General features: G+C 45.1%; 1 protein-coding gene across 1 annotated transcript in view; it reads right to left on the reverse strand.

The window, feature by feature from the left end:
- Window positions 1–31: 31 nt before the first annotated feature.
- LOXL2 (lysyl oxidase like 2) overlaps window positions 32–27,413 on the reverse strand; it is an 81,523-nt gene continuing 54,141 nt past the window's right edge. The window contains exons 8-14 of the mRNA XM_081171665.1: window positions 23,335–23,502; window positions 14,657–14,819; window positions 12,958–13,201; window positions 7,666–7,781; window positions 6,562–6,698; window positions 5,212–5,323; window positions 32–4,010 (exon numbers count right to left, since the gene is read on the reverse strand). Of these exons, the coding sequence (XP_081027791.1) occupies window positions 3,940–4,010; window positions 5,212–5,323; window positions 6,562–6,698; window positions 7,666–7,781; window positions 12,958–13,201; window positions 14,657–14,819; window positions 23,335–23,502 (1,011 nt within the window). The 3' untranslated portion in view covers window positions 32–3,939. The remainder of the gene's footprint in view (window positions 4,011–5,211; window positions 5,324–6,561; window positions 6,699–7,665; window positions 7,782–12,957; window positions 13,202–14,656; window positions 14,820–23,334; window positions 23,503–27,413) is intronic.

The following is a 27,413-nucleotide window of genomic DNA, read 5'->3' on the forward strand; positions in this document are numbered from 1 at the left end:
TTAGTTTACAAGCAGACAGGAGAGAGACATGTTTGCAGGAGTCAATATCTTATTTACTGAAGTTTGTAAATATTTTTTTCTGGGTTTTCTTCTTTGAAATTAAAGCTGTTAATACACAAATCAACATGCACGGTGGTTTTCTGAATCCTCTGTTGCCCACTATCTTGTAACAACTACTTCCTGTTCTCTAACTGGTTCCTTTTTGGGGAAGTGGGCTCCTTCTGGATCTTAACTTTCTTCTCCGTTAGTGATAAGAGAGAGAAAACTGCCCATTTGCCATAAGTTGTGTTTGTAAAAAACCAACCTGGAACAAACAAGTATAGGAGATCAATCCTTCCTGGCAGCAGATTTTGGGAGGTGGCTGCAATTCTTCAGTGGGTCAGGTAGAGATTCATTCTTCTCTCGCCCTCTCCTTTAGTTGCAAGGCCACCGCCATCACCTGACTTCCCCAAGCTGTGTGTCGCTGCCAGTTACCAATGGAAGAAGGGGAAAGCCAGTGGCGAGCTTGGCTTGGCTGCAGCGTCAGGACCATGGAGTGTCATGGGCTGGCTCCATGGCTGTGTCAAGCTCCCTGCTCCCCTGTCGCTCTGTCTCAGTAACCAGCAGTGATGCACAACATTGGGAATCCAGGTCAGCCCATTGCGGCTCCACTTGAGCAGGCCTGTTACTGATTAAGCCAGTGCTTCTCAAACCTAATCTCCAGCTGTTGTTGGACTACAATTCCCATCACCCCTAGCTAGCAGGACCAGGGGTCAGGGATGATGGGAGTTGTAGTCCAACAACAGCTGGGGGCCCCAGGTTTGAGAAGCGCTGGAAACCTTTGCATTGGAATGAGGCTCAGGGCCTAAATTTTGGAAGCTCTGGCTCAATTGCTGTGAACAAGGAGCAAGCCTGCTTAACTCAGTTCTGGACTGACCTCTGCATACCCATCTGTTTCACTTCAGCAATGTGGGCTCTACCCAGAGCGTATGGGCACCAGAAGCAGCTTGAGGTCACATGGAAAGAGTTTGACTGCTGGCCATATCAGCCAGGAAAGGAGAACTTTAGCACTTAAGCTGATAGCCCAGCCTTCAGCCACCATAACTGAGCAGCTGCCTGCAGTTGTGGCAGATGAGAGGCATCTCCTGCTTGCAGGCTTCTGTGCTGGGAAAGGACCGCAGCTCAGTGGCAGAGCACATGGCTTGATGCAGAAAATCCTATCCCTGGCACCTGCAGACGATGGCTTGTTAATCTTAAAATTAAGTAGCTGGTGATGGAAGGCTCTCCCTTGGAGGTCCAGGAGTGCCCCTGCCAGTCAGAGTAGAGGGTGCTCAGCTGGATGGATAAATGGTCTGACTCGCTGGAAGGCAACTTCTGATGTCCCTCTAATCCCTTCTCTTGATTGCCACTCAGAATGGCCACATCCTGGGCAGCATGGGCTGTAGCTGTGTTCCTGATCCTAGTATTGCATAGGTGGTCCTACACTGGAGGAGCTGCTCTGGCAGTTACTATGCTGCTGCTGCTGCTGCTGCTGCTGCAGCCGCAGCCTCCACATGGCTGACGTAGCACAGCTGCCAGGCTCAGGTAGTCTGGAACAAGCCTCACTCTTCCAAAATGAGGCAAACTTTCTGACAAACTCCACTGTGGTGGAAGAGGTATAAGGCGGATTCCTGCCCCCCACTCCCTTGCAGTAGTAGTCGGAGACCTCGCCTGGCATTTCCATACAGCCCAGCTCCAGACATTTTTTCTGTTTTGGTTATAGCATAATGGGAGCAACGGTGGAGGGATAGAGGTGGCCTGTGTTGTGGTCCCCAGGCTAATCTAAACTGCTGCTGTCAATCATTCACAAATAAGGCTTCTGGATGTCTCATCCAGCTCCTACCCATGGAAAGCAAGCCCTCCTTCTCAACTTGGTAGCTGCTGTGTGGCTCCTCCTGCCCCCGCATGCGCCAGGCCTGCTTGACCACCCCACATCGCTTGCTTGGCATCATTGCAGTGTGGACTTTGGGTGCTGGCTTTGGTTCCTGGTCAAATGATTACACTCATCACCTGCCGAAGGAACAAAGTGGCCAGCCCTAGCCTGGCTATGTGAACTGGCCGTTAGCCTCACAACACCCCTGTGAGGTAGGTTATACATGGGGGAAAGAATAACAGACAATGAAATCCTTCTTGTGCATTACTGCAAAACATCTACAAGCAGTAACCATCACCATCAAGTTATTCATATAGTATTTTGCATAGCTAAAACGTCTTTCCGTAATCCTCATTTACCAAGCAAAAAAGGTCTAGTGACTCTCATTTTGCAGCCTGAACTGGAGGATGAGAGAATGGGTTTGCTGTGGAAAATTCAGTCCTTGATTAAGAAGAGGGATGAACCTAGCTTGCTTTTTAGTCTCTCCACTAGCGGACAATACAATTCTGATAGCACCGTGTGTGGGTCTATAATTCATTTCTCCAGTTATAGAAGTTTTTTTTTATTTTCACACATCACACAAGGGAGGTGATGGAGAGGTTCTAAGAAGGGAAAGCTCCCAAATCACTCTTGTGTTCTCTGCCTGAGCTTTAGGTATCTTTTTAATTCCTTCACCCATTGTACCAAAACAAGCGGGGCATAGAGCGTGGTCTACCAATGACTAGTAGCTATGGCAGAGCCTCTAGGGACAGATACAGTACACCTCTGATTACCAGGTGCTTAGGACAAATAGAGGACAGTTATCTTTGTTGTCCTGCTTTCTGAACATCCTGCAGCACCTGGCTGTCTGCTTCTGGAAGCAGAAGGCTAGACTAGATGAACTGTGGTCTGCTCCAGAGAGGCAAGGTTGAACTAATTCTGTCTTGCAGTCCCATTCTTTAACCATGCAGCAGAAGAGTAAACAAAACAAAATGCAATAAAAGGACAGCAGCTGGTTCTAGTCACTGGAAATAACACAAATCACACCAGCTCTTTCTTTTCCTGGACAAAAAGCGCTTTAAGAGATTCAAGTAGGGTGTAGATCTGTCGGCACCTGTTGCAATGCAAGCGCATGGCCTCACACAAACAGAGGCACATGTGCTCAGCACCATTATGCATTTACTAATGTGTGTGTTTTTAAGCTCTCCCTCCCTGCGCCATCACAGGATAGCCTGACTTAATAAGAAGGGATGTGTGACCTCGAGGGCATAAAGCCATTAGTTATCTTTGGTAGTAGGTTTCTTATTTGCAGTATTCATGGTGGGGGTGGGAAGTGAAGGGGGGTGGCAGGAAGGTATGGGTCAAAGGAAAAATGTAGGCAAGGGAATAGCTTACTGTCTTAAAAAAAATTCACAGTCTAGTGGCATCAAAAACCAAGATATATGAAATGACTTGGCAGATTTTTCCTCACTGTGATATCTCAAACCTTCTGTCAAAACTGAGTGTCAGAGGTGCTCCCAGAGGAGGAGGGTGCCAAGGAGTGTGACAGTACAGGAAATTAATACGACAGTGTCTCAAGACCTCCGTGTGTCATGATTCTTCTGTTCTGCGCCAGTGGTGTAGAGTCGGATTTTTCAAATCTTTATCAAGGCAGAACACGAAGGCCGAGAAAGGAATTCCCTTAAAAATGAAACTATTTTGGCAGCACCAGGCATCCTTTACGCAGGTTGTGGGCAGGTGGCGCTGCTGCCTCTGTACACCGCAGTGAACAAAGGTGTGATGAGAGCTTGCAAATAATTCCTTGTGAATAAGTTAGGGTCCCCACGAAGGGTAAGGAGGTCTTGCAGGGTAGTGCAAAATCGTCATTCAGCTGGAATGGATGTGAAATAAGTGTCAACCCGTTTTCTTCTGCTGAACACCATAAAGTAGGCATGGAGCACACACTTGAAAATAACTTACAAAGCTAATTTTAAAAGTTCATAGTTGTTTGCTTGATTACTTTAGTTTTCTGTGCAGTGGTTAGGGAAATCTTGGGAAAAGGTATTCTTCCCTCCTTAAAAAGAGGCCAATTAAGACACTTGGTTGTTTAGGAGTCCATTGAAATCAAACTGTTCTTCTATTTCGTCACTGAAGGCATCAGCTGCAGTCGGGGTGAGGGGGAGAAGAAAGGGGAAAAGACAGCGTCATAGGCAGTTTTGCTACCCATGTCTGAAAGCAGAAAGCCATGGGTCTAAATTGTCCCTTGCTAGGGTTGCACTTTCTTTTAAAAAACATGTTTCATTTGTTTAATTGTGTAAATTACTCTAGCATTTTTTTGTAACAAAGTGTAGTACATAAGTTAAATAAAACAAACGAATGAGAATTCAGATAAGTTGCAAACAAAAACCAATTAATTTCACTTGCAGCCTGTACAGGTCACAGAAATGTTACAGGGAAATGTTACAGGAAGGAGTTAGGCTGAGTCTCCATGCCATGTAAACTGGAGACCCCACTGTGTATGTCTGGATAGTAGAATAACTAAATATTTTGTGCCAGTTCTGGATGGAAAACACAGAAGCGACAAGCATATGAAGAACAGTCGTGTCTCCTCATAGAAAGCAATCTAAATGGGGAGTTGTCTGTATTTTAAAACTGCCTATGAAATGTAGATTTATCTGAAATTTGGTTGGTCCAATGTATTGAAAGAGTGGTAGGATGCCTAGAAATGTCACGCCAACTGGGTGGAAAACTCCCAAGCAACAGACAGTGTAACAGGCCAAGTCTCACATTGACATCCATCACAAGAGAAAAATGAATGGGAGTTACAGAAGTGAATAAACTAGTGCCCATTAACTAAACAAATGTCATTCTAACAAATAATAATAATAAATAATAAATTTTATTTATATCCCGCCCTCCCCAGCCGAAGCCGGGCTCAGGGCGGCTAACAACACTAAAATAGTGCAACATTATAAAAACATCATAAGAATTAATTAAAATCAAAATTGATGGCAACCATAAACTAAAGTATTGTAAAGATTGCCAAAGGAGGGAGTCAGGCTGCGCCCTGACCAAAGGCCTGGTGGAACAGCTCTGTCTGAGTAATGAAATGGGGGTGGGGGGGGGGCAGAAAGGAAGGAATCCTTGTACACTCTGATGTGTACACTCCAGTGTGGGCAACCTGTGCCCTTCCAGTTGTTGTTAGACTCCAGCTCCTGCAATCCTGCCCGGTCAGGGGTGACAGAACAGCAACACCTGCAAGGCCACAGATCCCCTTTGCTTTACACAAACCGCGGAATCACCACCTTGAGGCAAAGCTCATCTCTGCCACTAGACTTCTCTTTCTTCAATAATGAACTTACCTATATGGCAGTTGTACATCCAGACCCGGTGAAGTTCGTACTTGCACTTGCACTTCATGACGTTATTGGAATAATCGGACTCTGCCACTTCTTTGTTTGGGTTGACAATGATCTGGGAAAGGACAGACACAGGGATCTTAGGGCCATCTTGTCTAAGACATAGATCCTGATCCAGAAGTGGGGGAATTTCTTTGTCCAACCAAGGTGCTTCAATTGTATTTCTGATTCAGAAACTGGGGCTGCACGTATTCAAACTACCCTGTTTGCGGAGGTGTGGAATATGCAATTCAATAGGTCTACTCAAAGTATGACTAATTTTGGAGACCACAGTTCTCTGCACTCTCTCACATCCTGTTTCTTTGTATCTGAACTTTTTCATCCTTTTTGAGAACTTAACATCACATATTAACAGCTTAAATGAATAAAAACAATCTGTTTCCCTGAAATTATTTGCTACACATTCTACACAACTTCAGACACAATTGTTCACCAATTGGGCGGGTTAAACCCAAGTAAATATTTATACCCCACAGAATTTTTTTAAAACTGGATTATTTTATTGTGGTTTCATTATCATTTTTCAAAGACCTTGTTACTTATAAAAATAAAAATCCTAAGAACAGTCATGAAGGCAAGAGGAGTACAAAAACAATAAAATAATAATAAAAGCTTAAAACAAAATGAATAGCATAAAATGTATTCTATGCTGCAATGCAAGGCTGATACTTATACCAAACATATCAAGTATATATGAATAGACCTTGATATTTAATGTGACCACAGGCAGGATTTTAAAAACTTTTTCAAGTTGTCCTTTGCTTTCTATTTGCAATTAACTCTGAAGAAGTATCTTGAGAAATGCATATTATGGTTTTGTAGGTTGCCTAATGGCCAGTTCACAAGTTGCAAAATATCTATAGGATTCCTAAATCAGGGACAGGAACTGGTGTGGCCCTCAAGCCGCTGCTGGACTCCAGCTCCTCGGCCCCAACCAGCATGGCTAGTAGCCAAGAATGGCAAGCACTGCTGGTCCTAAGTCAGCCACCCTGTCCTAGAGCTGAAACACCATTCTTAACTGGCCCCTTTTGTTTGGCATTTAAACATGCAGTACTCCTCGCCCGGAAGCTGTATGCCGGCTCCCTCGGCCAATAAAGCGAGATGAGCGCCACAACCCCAGAATCAGTCATGACTGGACCTAATGGTCAAGGGTCTCTTTACCTCTCGCCACCACCTGCAACCTGAATGCTACTAACCATCTAAAAGGTTTACTGCCACTTGGTTTTGGTGATGGCATGAATGGGCTCTTAGCGACTCTGATAGCACTCCAGAATCTGAAGAATCCCAGCCTACCCGGAAGAAGTATTCTCCTGGCACAAGATCTGTAATGTCAATCCACTGGCAGTCAATGTCATGCCGGTACACATCCCAGCAGCCAACCGTGATCCCTTGCTCCCCAAAATTGGCGCATTCATATTGCTTCTGGAAACCTAAAGGGGGAAAGGAAGCACATGTGGAAAAAACGTCAGCAGCAGTGTGGTGCAGAGAGGCCCTTTAGGAAGTCCTGGCTTCAGGTAAGTGTTTGGGCTGTAGAACTTGAAAGCCCAACCTTGTTGTGATGCTCCGGATATGACAGCCCCACCTCCCAGGTCAGTTGGCAGCGGCTATTTTCTCTCCTTTCCCCAGTCTTGCCAGGGGCTGTTATGCCTCCCCTCCAGCTCTAGTGCTCTGATGAAAGTGTCAAGCAAGTGGTTCCAAGTGGGGATGTACAATCCATGTGCGCATCTCACGCATCTGTCCCCTGAGCAGCATAGAGATGACTGGGGCACCAACCATGCTTAAAGCAGAGCTTTAGGGGCCTCTGGAGCAGAACTTCCCTTTCCACCGAGTCTCTGCCTCACCATTCATTCCCAATTGTGAATGAATATTGCCATCAATTTGCAACAGACCGAGGACCGCAACACAGCCAGGTCAAGACAGCCAAGAATTCACATCAGTTCACAAGCTGACACAAAAATCCTCACACCTTTGCATATGTGTTCTCATGATATACAATTTTTCACAAGCAATTTCACCCTAACTATATGCATTTTCACACGTTGTGTTCAGGAATGTTTGCTTTGGGGGCCAAACCTTTTATCAATATACACGGTTTTGTATGACTCTTGTAAACAGCTTTGAGGTGGTTCTCTCCCCACATCAAGCAAATTTTATGAAATAAATAATAAACTTTTTGTTGCTCCTGTAGACCGGCACTGTATCATTTGAAGAAGTGCAAATTTTGAAGGATTGTTACATTTCATTTTGTACGTATTCTGTTTTGAGAATCATGAATTCTTAAACGTGAATTGCACACATTTCTCCACCCATCTTTAGTAGACCCCCAGTAGACATGAGAGCAGAATGGGTTATTTTACATTGGAGTGTATTTCATGAGTATATTAGGAATGTATGTACCGTCTAGGCATTCGCTGTCTTCCAAGCAGAAGCTGGCCTTGTGACCTTCCGCTACCTTTGTCCCATTGAGGTCCAGCAGATCATAATGCGTGAACACTTCCATGCTGTGGTAATGCCTGCATGAGCAGAAGAAAGCAAACGTTTTGATTAAGGACAGTTCCATACTTCCACAGCAATGCTGCCCAGATTTATTGGAAGCGCCACCTGGGGTGTAGTTCCTCTTATTTTGGGAAGCAAATTCACCCCTTGATCTTCCTGCCTTGTGGGCTGTAGACTAACACATATCAAAATGTCATATAGCATATGCAATGCTACAGCCAAAGCAAGTCAACACCTTTATTCACTGGGAGGAGGAAATGCTGTTTTCCAGTAGGACTGGTGATGTGGAACCAGAAGCATAGCTCTAATTCCCTAGAGGACATCTGATCCTTTCCTTAACCAAGTTATTAGCAGGCATTTTTCAGACAATGCTCACTGGCCAGAGCAGAATGTATCCTAAATGTGGGAATTTTGTAACAAAAAATTAGCCTTATAACATTAGTATAGAAGCAGGAAATTAACACCATATGCAGCCATTTAATCTGGGAATTCATGTTACTCTGACCCAGACAACAGCACATTTGAGTCCATGTGCCATAGCGCATTGCACAAGAGTGTATTAACTTATGGTCTGTGTGTGTGGTTTGGGAGCTGCACAGTTAGGGGAAAAACAATGCCGTCCAGGGTTGTAAAGACTGCGGAGAGAATAATTGGGTGCACTCTTCCCACCTTGGATCAAATCTATGCTTTCAGGTGCCATAAGAAAGCTGCAGAGATAGTGCAGGATAGTGCGCACCCTGGAAATGATCTCTTTCAGCTTCTGCCTTCTGGAAGAAGGTACAGGGTTATAAAGACTGGGACTAGCCGCCTGAGAAACAGTTTCTACCCAAATGCGATTTTGGTTTTAAACACAGTGTAAGGTAGTCTTTATGTGAGTATATTGTATTCAATTATGGGGTATCAGAGTTTTTAGGGGCTAGCTAGGCTGGGATAGCGGGCTTGTGGGTTTTTGAATGTCTGATGTAGATGTTTTCAATTTCGTTGTTCTGTATGGGACAATGACAATAAAGATTATTGTATTGTATCAAGCCAAGCACATGCTTTGGGAACATAAGAAGAGACTGCTGGATCAGGGCAGAGGTCCGCCTCTTCTCACAGGGGCCAAGCAGCTGCCTCTGGGAAGCCCCAAAGCCGGATGCAAGCCCCAGAGCAATCTCTCCTGCAACTGTTATTCAGACGGATACAGTCTCTGACAAAAACAGAGACAAAAACATAGCCGTGATGGCTAGGAACCACCATGAATTTGTCTAATCCAATGGGTGGTCATCGCTACCTGCTGGGGCAACAAATCTCATCATTTAATTCTGCCCTGTATAAAGAAGTACTTTCTTTAGTCCATCCCAAATCTTCCAACATTCAGTTTCATCTGATGTCCCTGAGTCCTAGTATTGTGAGAGAGGGAGGAAAACTCCTCACCCCACTCTCCCCATGTCAAGCATAAGTTGAGACTCGCCTTGTTTCTAAACCAAAATGCCCCAACTGCTGAAAGCTTTCCTCATAGGGGAAATTCCCACTCATTTTGTCCTCAAGGATTGGGAATATTCTAGCTGAGTGTATGGTAATCCAAAGCACCTGAAGCAAAGAGGTCCAACTCTGCTCAGGCTCAAAACTGGGCTGCTCAACCCATGTGGTAGTAAAACAGTTGACAAGCGTGTTAAGTTTCTGCACAAGAGCAAGTTGCAGTTATTCCAAATAACAAAATGCCAAAAATAATCTGCACTCTGCTATGGGGCAGATTGTATTGTCAGAGGTCCACAGAACCCCACTAGAAACACTCAGCATATCAGTTATATTATTGCTGGGTGCTTTCAGAATATTTCTATTTTGGGCTGGGTTTCAATAACAAACTGACAAATTAAAATTACATGATTAAAGTTGATTTGGCACTCTTGCGCAACAAACCTCCCCCCCAACTTTCTGCAAAAAGGAAAGTGACAGGAAAAAGGCACTGGGCAGTGTGAAACAACACTAGCTTGACGCAACATCATCTAACATCTGCATACGAACCATGTGGTCTTTGAGTGAAGGGGGGGAAAGGGGCACGGCCCCACCAGCCAACCCTCACCTGCCTGCCTTCTTACTGACAACCAGTTCAGGGTGCAGCTCTGCCTCTCAGCTTCCTTCTCTTTAGTCTCACGGCTGCCCCTGTAGGACTGAGCAGCAGGAGCAAGTTGGCTTTGCCTCCATCACAGCCTCTGCCTCCCATCCCAGCAGTGCCAATGAGCACCAGACACCACTGGAGCTATGAGCCCTCTCCAAAAAGCACAAACATGAAACCCTTGGCCAATTACTTGGTGGCTATCATGGACTTGGGCTTGAGACTATTAGCACCTACGGAGCTAGCTAGTTAGAAACCTGTGGAGAGGGTGCTAAGGGAGAACCATAGCGTCTCTCAAAGAGCCACTGTTCCGTTTTTTGCCTTTAAAGCACCTAGCACCAATATCCGTGAGTTAAGCCCTACACTCAGGCGATGCTTGAGTCTAGATGAACATTGAGATTTGCCCCATTTGGAAACCAAACTCCTCTAATGGACACATCACAGTTTAAGGGAAGGGAAGCCAAGCAACTGAAAAGTGGAGCTTGCTTGCTCTTTTTCACTTGTAAAAATAAACCATGGCTTAATATTAAACAGCTGATATTCAGTATCAGGTAGCAGCCCCTAGTACACCCATCGTGTTTATTCTATTTAAATATGTTGACATAAGGGGAGGGGGGCATAAAGGAAAATTTTAATTGCCCTGGAATCACTGCCAGATGTTCTTTGGTTTCCTTTTACCTGCCTGTTAAGTAGCCCTCCCTGCCTCCCTGGTTTTGTATCCTGGACAAAAATGCTCAGGAACAGGCTGAGATGGTCAGGGAGAGGAAGAAAAATTTGAGATGTCCAAACTATTTACATTGAGGTTGGATGCTCAAAGTATTTCCAGTGCAAAAAAGAAAAAGAAATAAAAAGCTTTAAACCTCAGGTCTGACTCCGTTGCTAAAATATGTCTGCTCATTCAGATAGTTGTTTATATTATGGTGTTTACAGACTGGAAATACTGAAGAGGAATTGAGTCTGTATTCCTTAGTGCAAACAGCGACTGGCTTAAACACATGGATGGGCTACAGCTGCCTCACTTAACTCGAGCTTGTTTGGAAATGCCAGAGCGTCAGCGTGCTGAGGTGGGACTCCTCTTTTTCTTTTTCTTTTTCTGGTGGGCTCTGGGATTAAGCAGAAAGAGGCCCCATAGAACTCTTGACCCACCCAGGTAGATGTGGCCCAACAGCCACCAGAGGCCGATAACTGTTATGTGACTGAGTGCTGCAAAAATGGGGAGGATGAGGTCTGTCAAGGAGGTGTGGGCCCCATAATGCTTGCTGAATTTGGTTTGGTGAATCACAAGTTATTCAGACCTGCTCTAGATGGGAAATGGGGCCCCTCCTGAAATGATGAACGCCCGCATAATTCAAGAAACTCACCCCGTCAGCCCAAAGATTACTGCGAGCACAACAGGACTCCCTCCCCCCTTCCACGCATGCCCAGCACTCCCCAGAACGGCTTCAGAGGGGTGGAGGAACCCCTAGAACATACCTAGGGGTTGCACAGAGAAAAGGGGGAAAGTCCAATTCTATTAGCAGTAATCTTTGTGTTTATGGGACCCCAATTTAGTGCTACATTAGATATAACATTACCAGTTGTATACAACTAAAATCTATGAACCTAAGTTAGTCATGTCTATTAACTTCAATGGATCTACTCTGAGTAGGACTAGCACTGGCTACAACCTTACATATCTTTGCTGATGAATATGGAGTAATGTGGTAGGTAAGGGAGTATAAACTGGGAATATTAACTTCTTGAGAGTCACCTCAACAGATTGCTAAGGGGTTATTGTATTGTTTTAAGGCACAAGTGCATTGGCTGATTTGGTGCTCCAGAGATAGGGGGTGCTTCCGCGTGGGGTTTAAAGCTCAGTCAAGGCTGCTCACACATACAAGTTTCCCATAGTATCCAGAGAAAGCCACTTCCATCAAAATGCTGCCCTGCATTACTTTCCCACTTTATTCAGATTTACCGTTTCTGCAGAAAATAATGTACATAAAAACAAACAAAAGTGTTGATTTTGGATTAAATGGGCAAAAAATATGGGGTGGCCTTTTGATAAGGATGATGTTGTGTGGAAGCTGAAGCAAACCTACATGCCTGACCAGCAGTGAGTCCACAATGAACTTTTCCTGTGGAAGCCTCCCTGCCGAAAGCAAAGCTTCCCACTGCAGCAAGAGGCGAGTATTAGCTCCGTATAGACTCATGCAAGTGCTGGGCCTGCTCTGAACTTAATGGATGAAAGACTGGGATTCAAAACATATATTATTTGGTGTTTTTTTAAGACTGTACATCATGCTTTGAAAGGCATATTTAGAGTGGGGATAATGAGCCAATGGGGGCATGGATCACAGAACTGGATCCCAGAGCACTAGGTTCAAATACCCACTAAACCACACAGCACATTGTGCTAACCTAACTCTAGCCTTGGGCCAGCTGTTGTCTCTCAGCCTAACCTACCTCACAGAGTTCTTGTAAGGATCAACTGGGTGGTGTCTGGTCTATCCAGTGCCAGCAGCGGCACATGGCACCTCAGGCACCCACCTGGGGTCCCAACAAGGCCCATTTTGCCAACACCTGGCCTGCAATGGGCCCTCCCACTTGCCCGTGTCCAAGGCTCAGGTTTATCAAGCACCATCAGTGAGCGTTTTGTTTTGGAAGCCACCATTTTGACGTTCCTAGGATGCACTAGAACAATGCTATGCCAGGGCATGGTGCTGCTCCGTGGGTGGTAGTTCACTGGAAGGCACTTCCTTAGAGCAGCCTTGGGAAATCCCTGTGACTGCTTCCTCCATGCCACTCCATGCCACTCCTGGCCTATGTCGTTTCAGGGGATGTAGAGGATGCCTCAATTACCCAATTAGGCCTAGTGGGGCCTAAAAAGATATACAGAAGAGATACTGAACCTAGCTCACTTACTGCTGGCAGATGTGGACATTGAACCCGAACACTAAGTTCACAACCAGCGTTTTATCCACAGGGCTGCCCTACATTTCACATGGATCTTAATCTGCCTTTTATCAAATCTGCTCAGGCCAGAACTCTGACCACCCCAAGTTTTTTTCTACTGGATAAATCTGCAACGGTGCTTGTGAACAGCAAAGTCTTGCCTGTGACAGTCGTGCCAAATCCAGGAATGGCGTCCACTTTTGGGGCGGAAGTCAGCCTGTCCGTTGTTGTGGATCTGGGATGAGAAACGCAGGAGCCTCCTGTAGCCAGTGGAAATGGAGGTGTTGACAGCTGAGGAGGCCAAGCAGTTCTCTTCCAGGGCACATTGCAGCATGAACATGGGACGGTCTTCCAGGTATGATGTGTATTCCACTTCCTTGGCATTGAGGACAAGGTCAGCTGCAGCTGGAGGCCAGAAAAGAAAGGGGAGTCTTAGCCCCGACATACAGACTTTTCAGGCCAAATATGATGCCAGCACCCTCCATGTTGCATTAGCTGTGTTTTTCTGTACTGCACAGCTATGTTTTCCTATATATCACTATGCTTCTTACATCCATGGGCTTAGTGAGGTGGTCAAAAATATTGAAGAGCATTGAAGAGTTCTGGATTATTTTTTGTTAAAGCACAACATCAGATTATTTCTTTTTTTAAAAAAGTTAAAAGCTTCATTTTAAAAATCCCATGTTGCTCTAACAACAACAAAACCCCCAAGATCTCTTTATAACTGCACACACAGAGTTCTTGGGCAGCTTACCATTGTATGGTCTACTTGAGATCTGCAAAGCCCTAAGGGGAGGCCTTTATGGGACCTTGTAAGCTTTAAAGTGAAAGGCCTATTAGAGCAGTGTTTCCCAACCTTTTTTGGGCAAAGGCACACTTGTTTGATGAAAAAAATCTTGAGGCACACCACCATTACAGCCCCGTGACGTCAGCGCGCAGCGTCACGCCGGGAGGGACGCACGAAAGTGTAAGTTTCAATTTTTTTTCCTCCCCCTTGCCGGGGAACCTCCAAGCTTTGGGGGTGGGGGGGGGGAGGAGGCAGCAAAGCGAGGCAGGAAGGAGAGCGCGGCTTGGCTGGGTGAGCTTTGGCAGGGGCAGGGAATGAGAGCCGCGAGGCGGGCGCTGCGGACGGAGGCACTGCCCGCCAAGCTCGCAGGCAGCCAGGCAGGCAGACGGCGAGAGCCCCGCGCTGGGTGGCCTCTCCTCGCCGCCGCCACCCCGCCTCTCGCCGCCCGACTCACCCGCCTCCCTCCAGGCAACATCTCGCGGCACACCAGGCAACATCTCGCGGCACACTAGTGTGCCGCGGAACAGTGGTTGGGAAACACTGTATTAGAGAACACAATCAATCACCAGAAAGACAAGCAAAACTACATACCACTCAGACACCTTTTAATTATATCACAGTGAGAAAGAGATAAAACCACCAGGGATCATGGAGGAAAGTGAATCCCTTTTATGCCCCCCCCCCCATTTGCTGGACCTATTTGTCTTCAGTTTGGCAGACACAATTTACTCTGGAGGAGCTCCTGTGCCTAGAAATTCCATCCATTTTGGCCAAGAGGAAAAAGTTGTGGATTTTTAGATCCCTTGTAGTAGTGAATGGGGGAACAGACACCTTCCCTTTATGCAGAGATGCTTGGAACTCAAAATAATAATGTGAAGCAGAGAGAGCCCTGAGTGACTCAGATATAGATCTTTAAAACAGAGTTTTAAAAATTCACCAATACAAGGCAAATCTCATTTATAATGGCAGCTGTCACAAAACAAAACAACAAAACAAAACAAAGATCCAGGGCAAAAAATATAAATGGGAGGTTTGTCTTTCTGGTACCTAGAAAAGGAAGTTTCACAACTCACTTTCTGTGCAGGAAACGCCAGCTGCAAAGCGCCCACCTCCTCTGGGGCAGAATACGTGGGTATCGTGGCGGCAGTGTGACAGGGCCATCTCTGTCCCAGAACACTTTGTCCCACTCATGAGAACATCACTGGTGCTCGTTTCTCCATACCAGTACCAGGTTTCCTAGCAGAAAACATAGCAATGGAAGCAGAATTTAATGCTAAATAAAAAAAGAACAATGTATGCTTTACAATAAAAAATAATAATTGCAAGTTCAGGGAAACGTGAGATTTGTCATTTCTGAGGCTCCCAAGACCCAGCAGCCTACTTTGCATGGAACACTTGAAAATGCTGAAGGCAGCTTCAGACAATTTCTCATTTTTCTTTTTGAAGATTAAGAGGCTCCCCATCAAGGATTCTGAAAGTCCTGGAGCTTGCAGCAACAAAATCATTAAACTGCGTCTTCTCCTGATGCTAATGTACAGCATGACTCCTGCGCTTTTACTAACTAAAAGAGAGAGAAAATAAGGTACTAGTCCCTACTCCCCATAGGAAGAGTGGCTTCACTATCCAAGCTTATCAGTGCAAATGAAACTGGGGCTGCCTGGCCCGACTCCTCAGGCCACAACACCTCCACAGGATGCTCTTCTCAGCAAAATGTCACCCCACACACCCATGCCCACTTCATCCACAATTACGGTTTCTGTTGGGTTTTACTTCTGTTTTACTTACCAGATGTCACCAGGACTGGCAAATCTGAATTAAATGGGAAAGCAAAAAGTGATGACATTTTGATGCTGCACCAAACTTGCAGGCACGATTAGCACCGAATACACAATCAATGGCAGAGTGGAAGCCCCCTCAGGGGTCCGTGAGGAGCCCTTTAAGAACTCTCTCCCGCAGGAGGCAGTGATGGCCAGCAGAGGATCAAGCAAACGCACGGAGGATGAGCTACCAATGGCGACTAGCTATGATAGCTAGTGTCCCTGTCAGAGGCAGAAAGTGCTGGGCATCGCAGGGAGACAGGGTGCTGCTGCACTCAGGTTCCGCTTGCAGGCTTCTCACAGGCATCTGGTCAGCTACTGTGTAAGCAGGACGCAGGGCTAGGTGGGCCTTTGTATTAAGAAAATTTTAAAAACTATCTTGTAACTACCCCTTGCTAATCAGTGTATGAGTCCCTCCCTACTAATCTAAATCAAGTTTGTTTTTTCTAAAAAGTTTATGAATCACCTGTTGCATTAATCTGCCTTATAACTTCACACAGGCAGTGTCAGGACTCAGCTACATTAGTAAAAAAACCCCACAGCATTTTGAATGCATTATAAACATGCAGCACCAGATGGCGCAGTAGAGCACAAAACCTTTCTATGTGATTTTACATAGTGTTTTTATTCTTTTGTTCTAACAATTTAATTTATGACTTTTCTTCTGTGTGTAGATCCACCCTCAGTCTGAATATATTTGTGGTTTTTGTAGCTATTGCTTTGTTCCTATTGATTATTGCTATTATTTACTGCATTTCATGAATGCAAAGTGCTATACCTGTCACATCTACAACACCCTTATAAGAGGCCACTATGATCACCACCACGTCTCAGCTGAGGCCGAGATAAAGCACATGACTTCCCCTAGTGCATTCAAGGAACTGTAGCTTACTCTTCACAGAGCTACAATTGCTAGCACCGTTAACAAACTACACTTCCCAGGATTCTTTGGGGGAACTCATAGTGTATATGCAGTCCCACAAAGTTTTGAAATTAAGGCTCCGCAGCTCACAGCTGTGAAAGTTACAGAGCTGTACTCTTTCTTCTTACAATTTCTAAGTACAGTGGTACCTCGGGTTAAGTACGTAATTCGTTCCAGAGGTCTGTACTTAACCTGAAACTGTTCTTAACCTGAAGCACCACTTTAGCTAATGGGGCCTCCTGCTGCCGCCGCGCCTCTGGAGCACGATTCCTGTTCTCATCCTGAAGCAAAGTTCTTAACCTGAAGCACTATTTCTGGGTTAGTGGAGTCTGTAACCTGAAGCGTATGTAACCTGAAGTGTATGTAACCCGAGGTACCACTGTAAACTCAATGCATGCTGTCATTGTCATGGCATAGTAGGGGGAACAACACAGCAAAATGCTGTGTCAGTCATCACACATTCTTTACCCAAACATTATTGGGGGGGGGGATCTGCTACCATTCATTGTCTCTTGCAACCCCTAAATAAGCTCTCAAGTTTTTTTGCTACTATCTGATACTTGGATCCAGGAAGCATCTATTTAGCAGCTGGATTCCAGACTGCTGACGTTTGCCCAAGAAGAATTAACTGAATTATGAACAAATTAAAATGCCACCTCCTTGAACTCACTGAGTAATGGAGACCTGGCACATGTCCTGGAAAACAGGCAACAGCTCAGTAAACAGCAAGTCAAGCGGCTTGTCGTGCCTTTTTCTCCCATTAAGCTAACCAGGAGCCAAGCACAGCAGATGGGCTAATGCGCGAGTGGCTTTTTCCTCAAGTAGCTGCCCTGCCCAAAAGTACAGGACTGACCACTACTGCAAAAAAAGAAGGAACAAAGCCATGGTATGGAAAGCTTTTAGAAAATATCTACGCCCACCTAATAGAGGCGAGAATATTCCTTGCTCTCTTTTTCTGCTAGTTATTTCGAATCACTGTGTGAAATTCAACTCTGCCAAACCCTCTGGTTCCCTGGCCCTCAGCCCCCACACCAAACCTTTATGTTTTACCATTCACAGAGACACTCCTGCCATTCTGATGAATTGTTATTTCTGCCAAGCAAGCCCAATCTTTCACTTCCCACTCAGTAACTGCACATCTAGTCACCATTCCATGACTGGCCCTTCCTCCATGGCAGTCAGAATGGGATCAGTGGCATTACAGCAGCTTAGGCGAGGGAAGGCAAGGGTATGCAGCTGACAGCCAGCCAAATCTATGTACAAAGTGATAATATACTAAGCTCCTGATAATATACAAATCAGGCGTAACCTTACCTTATTTACATATCATCATCAATCTTTAGTGCAGTCCAGAGACCCAACAAATTGTTACAAAGCAATGCACAATTCAGATTTACAAATCTAAGCAGTGCTTTTTTTCTTTAAAAAATGTTTAGGGGTATTCTCATTTTCCTACTCATACTGAAACACTGCCCCTCAATGAGGCCAAACTTAGATTCACAAGATGGTATGCATACTCCTGCGTCCCCCAGAAAAAACTGATGGAATATAAGAGTAAAAGCAGAGGCACACAGGGGGCACTCCTGCAAGGCAGCAGATCTGCTACCTGATATCAGACCGCAGAGGCCTTTTCCAGCTAACTTTCAACTTTCTCTGCCTTTTCTCCCAAACTACCAACTTCCATTTGCAGTCTCCCCTTAGCTCTGCATGTGCAACCTTTCCTAAACTCTGATGTGTGTCTCATTCAAACAGAGATATCATCAACTATTTTCTAATCATAGATTGTATCCAAGGCAGGTCCCATTGAAATTAATGGACTTAAAAACTACTCATGGCCATAGATTTCAGCAGGTCTCCTCTAAGCAAGGCCCAATGAGCTCCCATCTGTGTAGTATGTGTAGTAGTGCGTAGTTCATCTGGCTATGAACCAGCAAGCGGTCCAATCAAGGACTGGCCAGCCAGCAATGTAGCACCATTATTAATATGTCAGTACATCTGCAAGGGAGACCTAGTGTGAACATGCTAATGCTGGAACTGTATCAGTATGAGTGAAAGGGTTGCTTCAGAGCTGAAGAAGCAAAATGGTCTTGGTAGGGATGGATGGATGTCTGCTACTGGTCCATGTCAGTTTTGCATGTGTTCATTCCAAAGTCCACTATATTATGTTTCCACAGTAATCCATGATTAAAATAATAGTAATTCTGCACACAAAGTCGTATTTAAAGAACAAGAGCCAAGTAACACATCCCATTGGTGCAGGGATTTCCTGTTGTGCAATGGAACGTTCCCCCTCGCTTCTCCCCATGTATGCCACACACCTTTCCCAAATCTGCTCCAGAGGGTTGGGGGAACACATTTAGGGGGTGCACAGGGGCAGGAGGTGAGAAGTTCCATTGTGTAAAATGAAACCCTTGTGTCAGTGGGAAATGATAGTTGACTGTTGCCTACTATTTCCTCACAAAATATGCATTCCTATTTATTTTTTCATATGCATTTTGTTACATTTTTGTTAAGTGAAGTACTGTATCACAACATTCCGAAGAATAACTGCATTCCAACTGCATGTCACTGTAAGTGCTGCAGATTAGCCCATTAAATTAGTTCTAGAATTCTCAAAGAATGGATTCCTCAAGCAGACCCCCTCCGGCTGGACTTTCCTCCCCCTACAAAGGGTAATCTATCATCAACTGCCACATAGGAAGGATGCTGATGACTTGTTAATATTGTTTATTGTGTTTTTAAAATATATGACTGAATGTGACTTGTAAGCCACTTTGGTAAGATCCAAGGGTTATCTCAAACTATGTTCTACTCAGAGTAGACACATTACAATTAATAGGACTAAGTAAGCAATGCCCATTAATTGCAATGGGTCTTCTCTGAGTATAAGTAACACAGGCTATAACCCTATACTCTGAAAGGCAATTGTAATAAATAGATAGCAAGCATCCTTTGCTGGGGACTGGCTTGGTCCTACAACACCTGGTCTATCAAATGAGCTGGAAGGTTGGGAAATGCAACAGACTGTTCTTGAAGGTTACTCCAACCATCCTAGCCTCTCCTCCTCCTCCTCATCTGGTGGTCTAATGATGCAATTCATTGCGAATGCAATGATTCTGGACTTGCTATAGCAATTGGGCAGCCAAGCTTTGAATTCCCAACTCCACCCTGAACACCACAAATCATCTATTAATTTATCGGCATGATCTGTTTTGAGTCAGAAGTGCTGCCACAATAATATTGTTGCCTGTTATATAAACGAGGCCTCCCTTGCAACATCTGTGTGTTTGGAAGGACAACAGAAAGCTCACTCTGCAGCCAAGATGCACTTTTATAACTAATACCATGGAGATAGTTTGTAAAGTATTGGAAATTATTGAAAGTTACGATAAGACCCTGAAAAGATGAACACCACATCAATAGCAATGGGACTGTTTTGAAAGCACCCGTTATGCAATGCTAACATACTTTTTTTGGACTGGGAGTGAAGTTTTCAGTGTAGTTTGGTTTTGAAAGAAGGGATGTCATGGATGCTTTAGCTGAGAATCCTGCATTTCAGGGGGCTGGACTAGATGACCCTTGGGGTCTCTTCCAACTCTAAGATTCTATGAGAAGCCAATTGTGAATGGAGCCTATTGTCTAGCACCTGTGAGGTCGCTAACACTCCAATTCCTGGAGCAGTTTTTAAAACATTATTATTATTTAAATTTTTTTTTGCTAGCATACCTTCCTTTTTATTTAGTTCCACACAAACACCTCATTTAGTTCTTAACATTATTTTGTTTTTGTTTTTTAAAAAACCCTCCCGTTTGGTTTAAGGCTTTTTTGAACTGAAATGTTTCTGAGTGGCTCAGATTTACTTTTAACTTAATGGTTTCTAATGCTTGAGAAATCACGTATGCGACCATCTTATTGAGCATCAGGCACACTGGTTTGGGGTGCCGGAACACGCACACCACACGGCATGCTGATCATGGGACGTGCCGATGAGCCCCCCCCCCCACGACTTGACGTGTGACATGAGCATGTAGGGAAGTGTGTGCATGAGTGATGTAAGTGTGTTGCGTGGTGCATGCACATCACCATGGAATACTGAGGGGGCTCAGCCCCCTCCTTGAAATTTCCTTGGGGGTCCTTGGCCCCTCGGCTCCCCCTAAATGGCACCCCTGCTGAGCATGCAGGAGAGGCCTGTGTGTGTGTTTGTGAAGTCTGACAGCTAAGTCAGCACTGAACTCGCTGGCAAGCAAAAGACACATTGTGAAGTCTCTGGTAAAGGACCCCTCGCGACTGCTGTTAAGACATTATGCATGTCCTCACACTTTCAGCCATGAGAATTAAAGGTCTTTTTACAGGAGACTGAAATTGGCTTTCTCTATATCTGATTGGCAGCCCACATTCCTGTATTTACTACATAGGAAGCTGCCTTATACCAAGTCGGACCATCAGTCCATAAAGCTCAGTATTGTCTACACTGGCTGGCAGAAGCTCTCTGGAATTTCAAACAGCATTCTCTCCCAGCGCTACCTGCTTCTCGTAGTTGATGGAGACTGAAACTGCGACCTTTTACATGCAAAATGTGTGCCCTGCTCCTTAGCTTCAGCAACATGCGGTATAAATGCAAGAAGGGCAAGATCCAAGGCAGGGAGGACATCATAAAGGGATATGCTTCTGAAGGGTGAATGAACTGTACGTACCATCACTTCTGCAGCAACACACGGTCTAGTTAATTACATTGCCAATGGCCCCCTTGACCGGCTGCACACACATATGCATAGGGTGCGCCCTGTTCCACACACAAGGGTCGCCGTATATTCCAATCAAGGGTGCAGCCTGGAGGAACACAGGAGCCTTTTCTCTTGCAAGTATCAGTAGCCCTGGCCACAGGAAATGCCCCACATCAAACAGCACTGGCCCTGCTTATGTCAACACAGCTGAGAGATCAGAAAGCATGGTGTTCCATGGATGCAGTTGCCCTCAACTCTTGAACTAGGAGTTGGCAGCCACACAAGAAAATAAACCAAATCTCTAAAGCGAGGCCTTCCAGCTCCAGTTTTAAGAGGAACACACAGCAGACTGTAGCGCTAGCTCCCCTTGCTGCCACCTCCTCTAGCCTTGGCAATTAAGGTGTGTTTTGGCACCAGCTTATTTCCTGGGGAAATGTCCCAGAAACAGTTGGTGCTTTTTTGCAACACATTGGGGGTGGGGTGGGGTCACCAAAGGGAGCTCCACTTTTGGGTACTGTTGCAAAACAGAATTCCTCATCTAAGAAGACCTCACTTCCCAGCAGCGTTCTGCATAATGTCTGAGCAATGTCAAAGGATGTGGATGCAGCCCTGCTCCTTCTGCCCCCAGTGCTCTCTCACTGCTAATCTAGCATCTAACCGGTCCTTTCTTAGGAAATGCTGCATTTTGATGCATTTCCCCTCAAAGTACAGTAGCTTTGAGCTAGAAAGGAACCAGGTGTTGTGAACTTTCTGGGTCAGCTAAAGTGGAAGGTTCCACTGAGGTCAGGGGGCCAGTGCAGTTGCAGCTTGCACAACTCTCTGCAGAGGAGAACGAAGCACAAGTTGCCCCCTTGGCAGGAAACCCAAAGCGTGGATGAAGAATAGCAATGTTTCCTTGAGCAGAAAATGCTCGAGTACAGCATAAAGTAATGAGCAATAACTGTGAATTTAAGTCTTAAATGACCCAGGAAATTAGGGCCTTGTCACAGCATTCAAAAATATATCAGAAAATAAGTGGGTGGCTGCAAAAAAGAGGGGCCTGAGTCTGGGAAGAGCTGCTGACACTTCTCCGTAAAATAGAACAATCCCCATTTATGTAACTCCCTGAGCTCCTTGGAGGAAGGGTGGGATACCAATGTGATTAATCAATAAGCTCCATGGCAGCTGATGACAGGGAAACTGAAGCCAGAGGCCCCGGAGGGAAAAGACTTCAGGCAATGTGGATATTAAGGCAGGTGTGTCCTCTTAACAAGCATGGGACTAGCTCTGCGCAGCCACCTGTGGATTTGGTACCTTCCTCATCCCAACCAAAAACACTCACCAAAATATGGGTGGTCATCTTCTCTCGTGTGGTTGGACATGATTTCATCTTAAACATTCTCCTGAGGTTCTTTCATTTCTGTATTACATTTTACTTGTTGCTGCAAAGCTATTATACTGTCCACTTTCTACCACATTTGCTTGTTTTAATACTTCAATAATTTTCAGTGAATACTGTAAGACCATATAGCTTATTTCACAAAGACATTGTAACTCTCCTGCAGTGACCTAAAACCAACATTACTACTTTCTCCCCATGGGTACAAGTTGCTCTTAAAGAAGAACTGGATTATCTGGGTATAGATGAATGTTCAGTTTTCATGACCCATTTCAAATCTCACATGGTCCAATAATTTTAGGCCTCCCTAGTTTGGCCAACTTTTAATACAAATGAGGTTACGATTCTCTGATGTATGACTGGAACATTCCTTAAAAGCAGAAGTTAAGGCTGCTTGTAGCTCATGCTATTGGAATTAAGAGAGCCTTTGAGGTTAAGGTCTACTGACAGCTGTGCTGCTTGTACACATTGCAGCCATGTGAAGCTCCAGGTGGTTCCCGTCATGCATATGAAAACCTCAGTGCACTGTAGACCAACAGGTGAGTGTGCCCCTAGCAAAGGAAGGGGAACCTGAGGCCCTCCAGGTCATTGAACTAGGGCTCCCATCACCCCTAACCATTGGTCAAATGGACTGAGGTTGGTAGGAACTGGAGCCCAACAATATTTGGGAGGCCACAGTTTCCCATCCCTACAATAGGGACACAGCCACCATTTTGTCTTTCTTTCTAACTTTTTAAAAGAAAGGAAAGGAAGATAGGAAGGAGAGAATAATGCAGAAGTATGGGGGCATGGAAAGAGAGACGGAGACAGCCAGAAATGATAAGTGGTTCCCATGTAGTAGGTTGGTGTTCAGATTGGATCCTAGGTAAAATTGGCCCACTAGGAAACCAGCCAAGAGTTATCAAGATACCTGGAAGGCGTGGGCAGCATAGCCAAGGCCCAACTGGCGGCAGACGACCATGGCTTCTATCGTGCCCCATTTGTCACTGCAGACTGTGCCCCACTTGAGTGTGCCGTTGAGCTGCCGGAGGACTTCCACCCGGCCTTCGTAGGGCGTGCGGCCACCACTCAAACGTATCTGTAAATTATAAAAGAAGAAAAATAAAAAGTGATAGCTCCTGTCACCAAAAAACAAACAAACTGGTCCTGTTTTTCATGTTACTTAGAAACTCAAATCAAATTGTTTGTGCCAAGACAGAGGTAGAAAGTGGTTTTTTGTGTTGCTGCGCTGGAATAGATATGAAAACCTTTCGGTCCAGAGCTGCTGATCTGATGCCAGTTCTAAGAAAGCAAAAGACAAACCAGAGTGTGGACAAGCCTTAGTCATAGCAGCTCTGTGCCGCCTGCCGTGTCGGAGGTGGTGGCCTCTGAATACTTTGTTAGCAATGGGAAGCATTCTGCTCAGGGCCTGCAGGCTTCCCAGCAGCATCTGGCTGGCCCTTGTGCTGGGCTAGACTGTCCTTTGGTCTGATCTCAGGGCTCTTCTTATGTTCCTAAGTAAATCCCATTGAGTTCAATGCAGCTTGCTCCCAAGGAAGTGTGCACAGGGCAATTCTACACAGAGCACTAAAACGGGGAAAGGAGAAATGCAGCAAGAACAGTCCCAGGCAAATTAACTTATTAAAAGTCAGTAGCACCTCCCTGGCTGGCCTATGTGATTTCTAACAGCTAACACAGTTCTGTCTCTACTTGACTTGCAAGCATCCAGATAATCATCCAAAGACCCCTGGTTTTTAATGGCTGAATTGCACAACGGGCTCATCCACACGTCTGTTTTTCCTGTTCCTAGAAAGCACAAGGCTGAGTGGTTTTTCGCATGTTTGGTGCTTTCTAGGCACAGGGCTGAGCAGTTTTGGCTTTGCGCCACTGCTTTCCCCTGGAAAGCCAGCTCTTTAGAACTAAATTGGAACAAAATGCAACCTGTGAGAAAGCCCAGTTGCCGTTTGTTCCAATTCAGTGGTTAAGCAGCAGGGCAAACAGAGGTGCGGATAAGCCCAATGTTGATATAGTTTATGCAGAACTATGGGCAAGGTCACTATGCTGGGATGTGTGACAACATTCTCAAGTTCAATAATGATCAGAGCTTTAAGTGTCCAGAGCGGCACTCCATTCACTTAGAGATTAGCTGGATTTAGCGACCTTCAGGCCTCCTCTGGGATCTACAACTATGAATTGAACCTTTTACAATTGGCTCTAATGCTTCATCAGTGGGTTTATGGGCTGAGATGATTGGGAGTTGCTTGACTTTTTGCTTCCTGAACTTTCCACTTCTCCACATCACTCATTATAGGAACAGCTTTTAAATGCCTTCCTTGCCCATCTGTCCCCCACCCCCTTAATGCAAATGCAATTGCAATGGCATATTGATTGGTGGTTAATTTACCGTTAGCTGTGTACCATTAGCCTGGGAACTTTGCTGTTACTTTTGATTTTAGCAGACTTGTGGATTGGCCACCCCTCAGGATCAGGTCTCAGAGTCTGCCCCCTTCCCCCAGGACATGGGACCTGGGTTTAAGAAAAACCTTGTACAGTACATTACAGAAGTTGCAGTGCCTCTTTGGCTGAGGGTCTGAAGCAGATGTTGATGTGATCTATTCCTAAAGGAATCTCTAGTGCCGAGTATTACAGAGATGGGCCCAAATGTTTAAGTTAGAGAAGGGCTTCAGATCACCTCCAATTGTCTGGTATAAGGAAGCTTCCTTAGTGTTATTTAAAGTTGCATATTTCAGAAAGTTTTAATGCTACCAGCAGTGAGAAGCACAGGAGTGTTTATGAAGCACAGATCTTGAAGAATGACTAGCATGCTGCTCTATGTTCTGCTCTCTGGGCCTAAAAGAACACAGATGTTAAAGTGAATGGAACAAGTAGAGTCTGGCCAAATGATCAGGATACAAATCCCACAAGTTCAGTGGCCTGCCTGCCAGCCAAGATCTTGAGCCAACATTTGAAGGTGACCTCAATGTGAAGGGCTGAGCAAAACCTCTTCTCATTCTCATTAAAACTAAATACATATTTAGTAACACTTTTAAGAAGTAGTCTAAAGCATCACCTTGGGGTGGGGTGGGGACACAGTAGCTACCTGAAGAGCCTATGCACATTATTGGTCTCTAGCCATCTGTGGGCCCATGCTGCCAAGCACTGGATCCAGCTTTTACTGTGCATTGACAAATGCATTATTTGAACATCTGCAGTGAGGTTGAATCTCACATGATGGCTTCTTCAAGTGGCTGCCATCTTGCCAATATAGTACTGCAATGCAGCACATCAAGTGCCCAGCTGCATCAGACTCAAGTGTCATCTAGTCAAGCATCCTGTTCTCCTAGTTGGAAGCCAGATGTCAGTGGGGAGCCTGCAAGCAGAATGTGAGTGGCCACACCACTCTTCATTTCACAAAATTTGCTTGGAAGGGACCTGCACATGTTGCCCCATAGCTTTATTTCTAGACCGCTAGGAAGGTTACAGACCAACTTTTAAAAAAGAACAGAAAACCCACAGTCTTGGGATCTGCCCAGGGACGCCATTGGAAGCTATCTTAGCCACCTTGGGCAACAGGTTGGCAACTCCTGCTCTGAACCAACCCCAGGTCTGATCTGTTCTGCAGAACAGCATTATCAATACACAAACACATGTTATGAGGGTGACAACGAGTCTCATACAAATACAAATGGCTGCCCATTTGCAAATATGTTAGCACCATGAACCATAGGACTGTAATAGATTTTGTCCTTTGCTTCAGCCTAGACTGGAGTTGCCCTTAGCTCCTTGACCCATACGACTCTGCTGCTATGATCCCTCCAATACAGGTGAACAACAAATCCACAAAGACATTCCCAAGTGTTCTTCTGGCCCAAAGCACATCCCTTGTGTTTCCTTAGCAATCCTAGTGAACAAGCAAGTTGTATCCCAAAAATATTATTCTAGATTGAAGGGGAATAAAGGTAAAGGGACCCCTGACCATTAGGTCCAGAATAGCTCAGAGTAAAAACCTCCAGCACTCTTCTGGACATTTTGATTGTGGCTATACTATTTTGTGCTTCTAAAATTGAAAGAAGCCTATTTTCTTGGACTTAATGATCAATGCATGACATGTGGCATACCCAGGGGGTTTTTCAGCCGGAACTCACTGGAACTCAGTTCTGGCACCTCTCATTCTAAAACAATGAGGAAGGTTCCCATAGTGAGTTCCGGCACTTCCTTTTCTAGAAAAATAGAACTGGGCATACCTGATGAAGGAAGTAACATTGATCAGAAAGCCATGGGCACAATCTGCTTGGAAGTTCTCCTGCACCATCCTGGAGACCTCCTTTTGACTAGAGATACAAAGACTTCAACCCTGAGATCTTCAGAATGCACAACTGTTGTCTACTATTGAGCTCTGGATCTTGATATGACCAGGCAAGGGATGGAGAGCTCTGCATTCAGGTTAATGTTACATGACTCCTTCTATACTCCAGCTTAAGTACTGCAGCCTTGAGGATAAAAAGACCATGCCATGTTTTTCCTTCCCTCCTACTACCACTTTGTTCAACATCTTGTGTGATGAAAAGTGCAGGAGAATTCAAAAAGCTTGCTCAAAACTTTCTGACATTTTGGTTGATCCTAATAAAGCTGTTGTGGAACTGTGGATTTTGGATTTCATCCACAGTGGGAAAGTTTTGATGTCATACTAAACCCTAGTTTAGCATAACAAAGACCTACTTCGGATAGCCTTAGGTTTGCTTATTCCCACCTCTTTTCTCTTCCTTTGGTCATGGGTTATGAAGCTAGTTTGTTTTATTTTTAAAAAACCACAGTAAACATTAGCTACAGCTTAGGATACCTACGGCAAGCTAAACTGTGGTTAAGGGAAATTGGAAGCCAAAGCCATGCTAGAGGAGAGGCAGGCAGGGCAGCGTGCAAGCCCTTCCCTTGAACTCATCTAGGTTCATTCTTGGCATGTTCAACTATGGTTTAGTGTGACATTTCAAAATGGTCAGCATGGTTTGAACT

The sequence above is a fragment of the Podarcis bocagei genome (genome assembly GCF_964188305.1).
Source record: "Podarcis bocagei genome assembly, chromosome: 15".
NCBI lineage: Eukaryota > Metazoa > Chordata > Lepidosauria > Squamata > Lacertidae > Podarcis > Podarcis bocagei.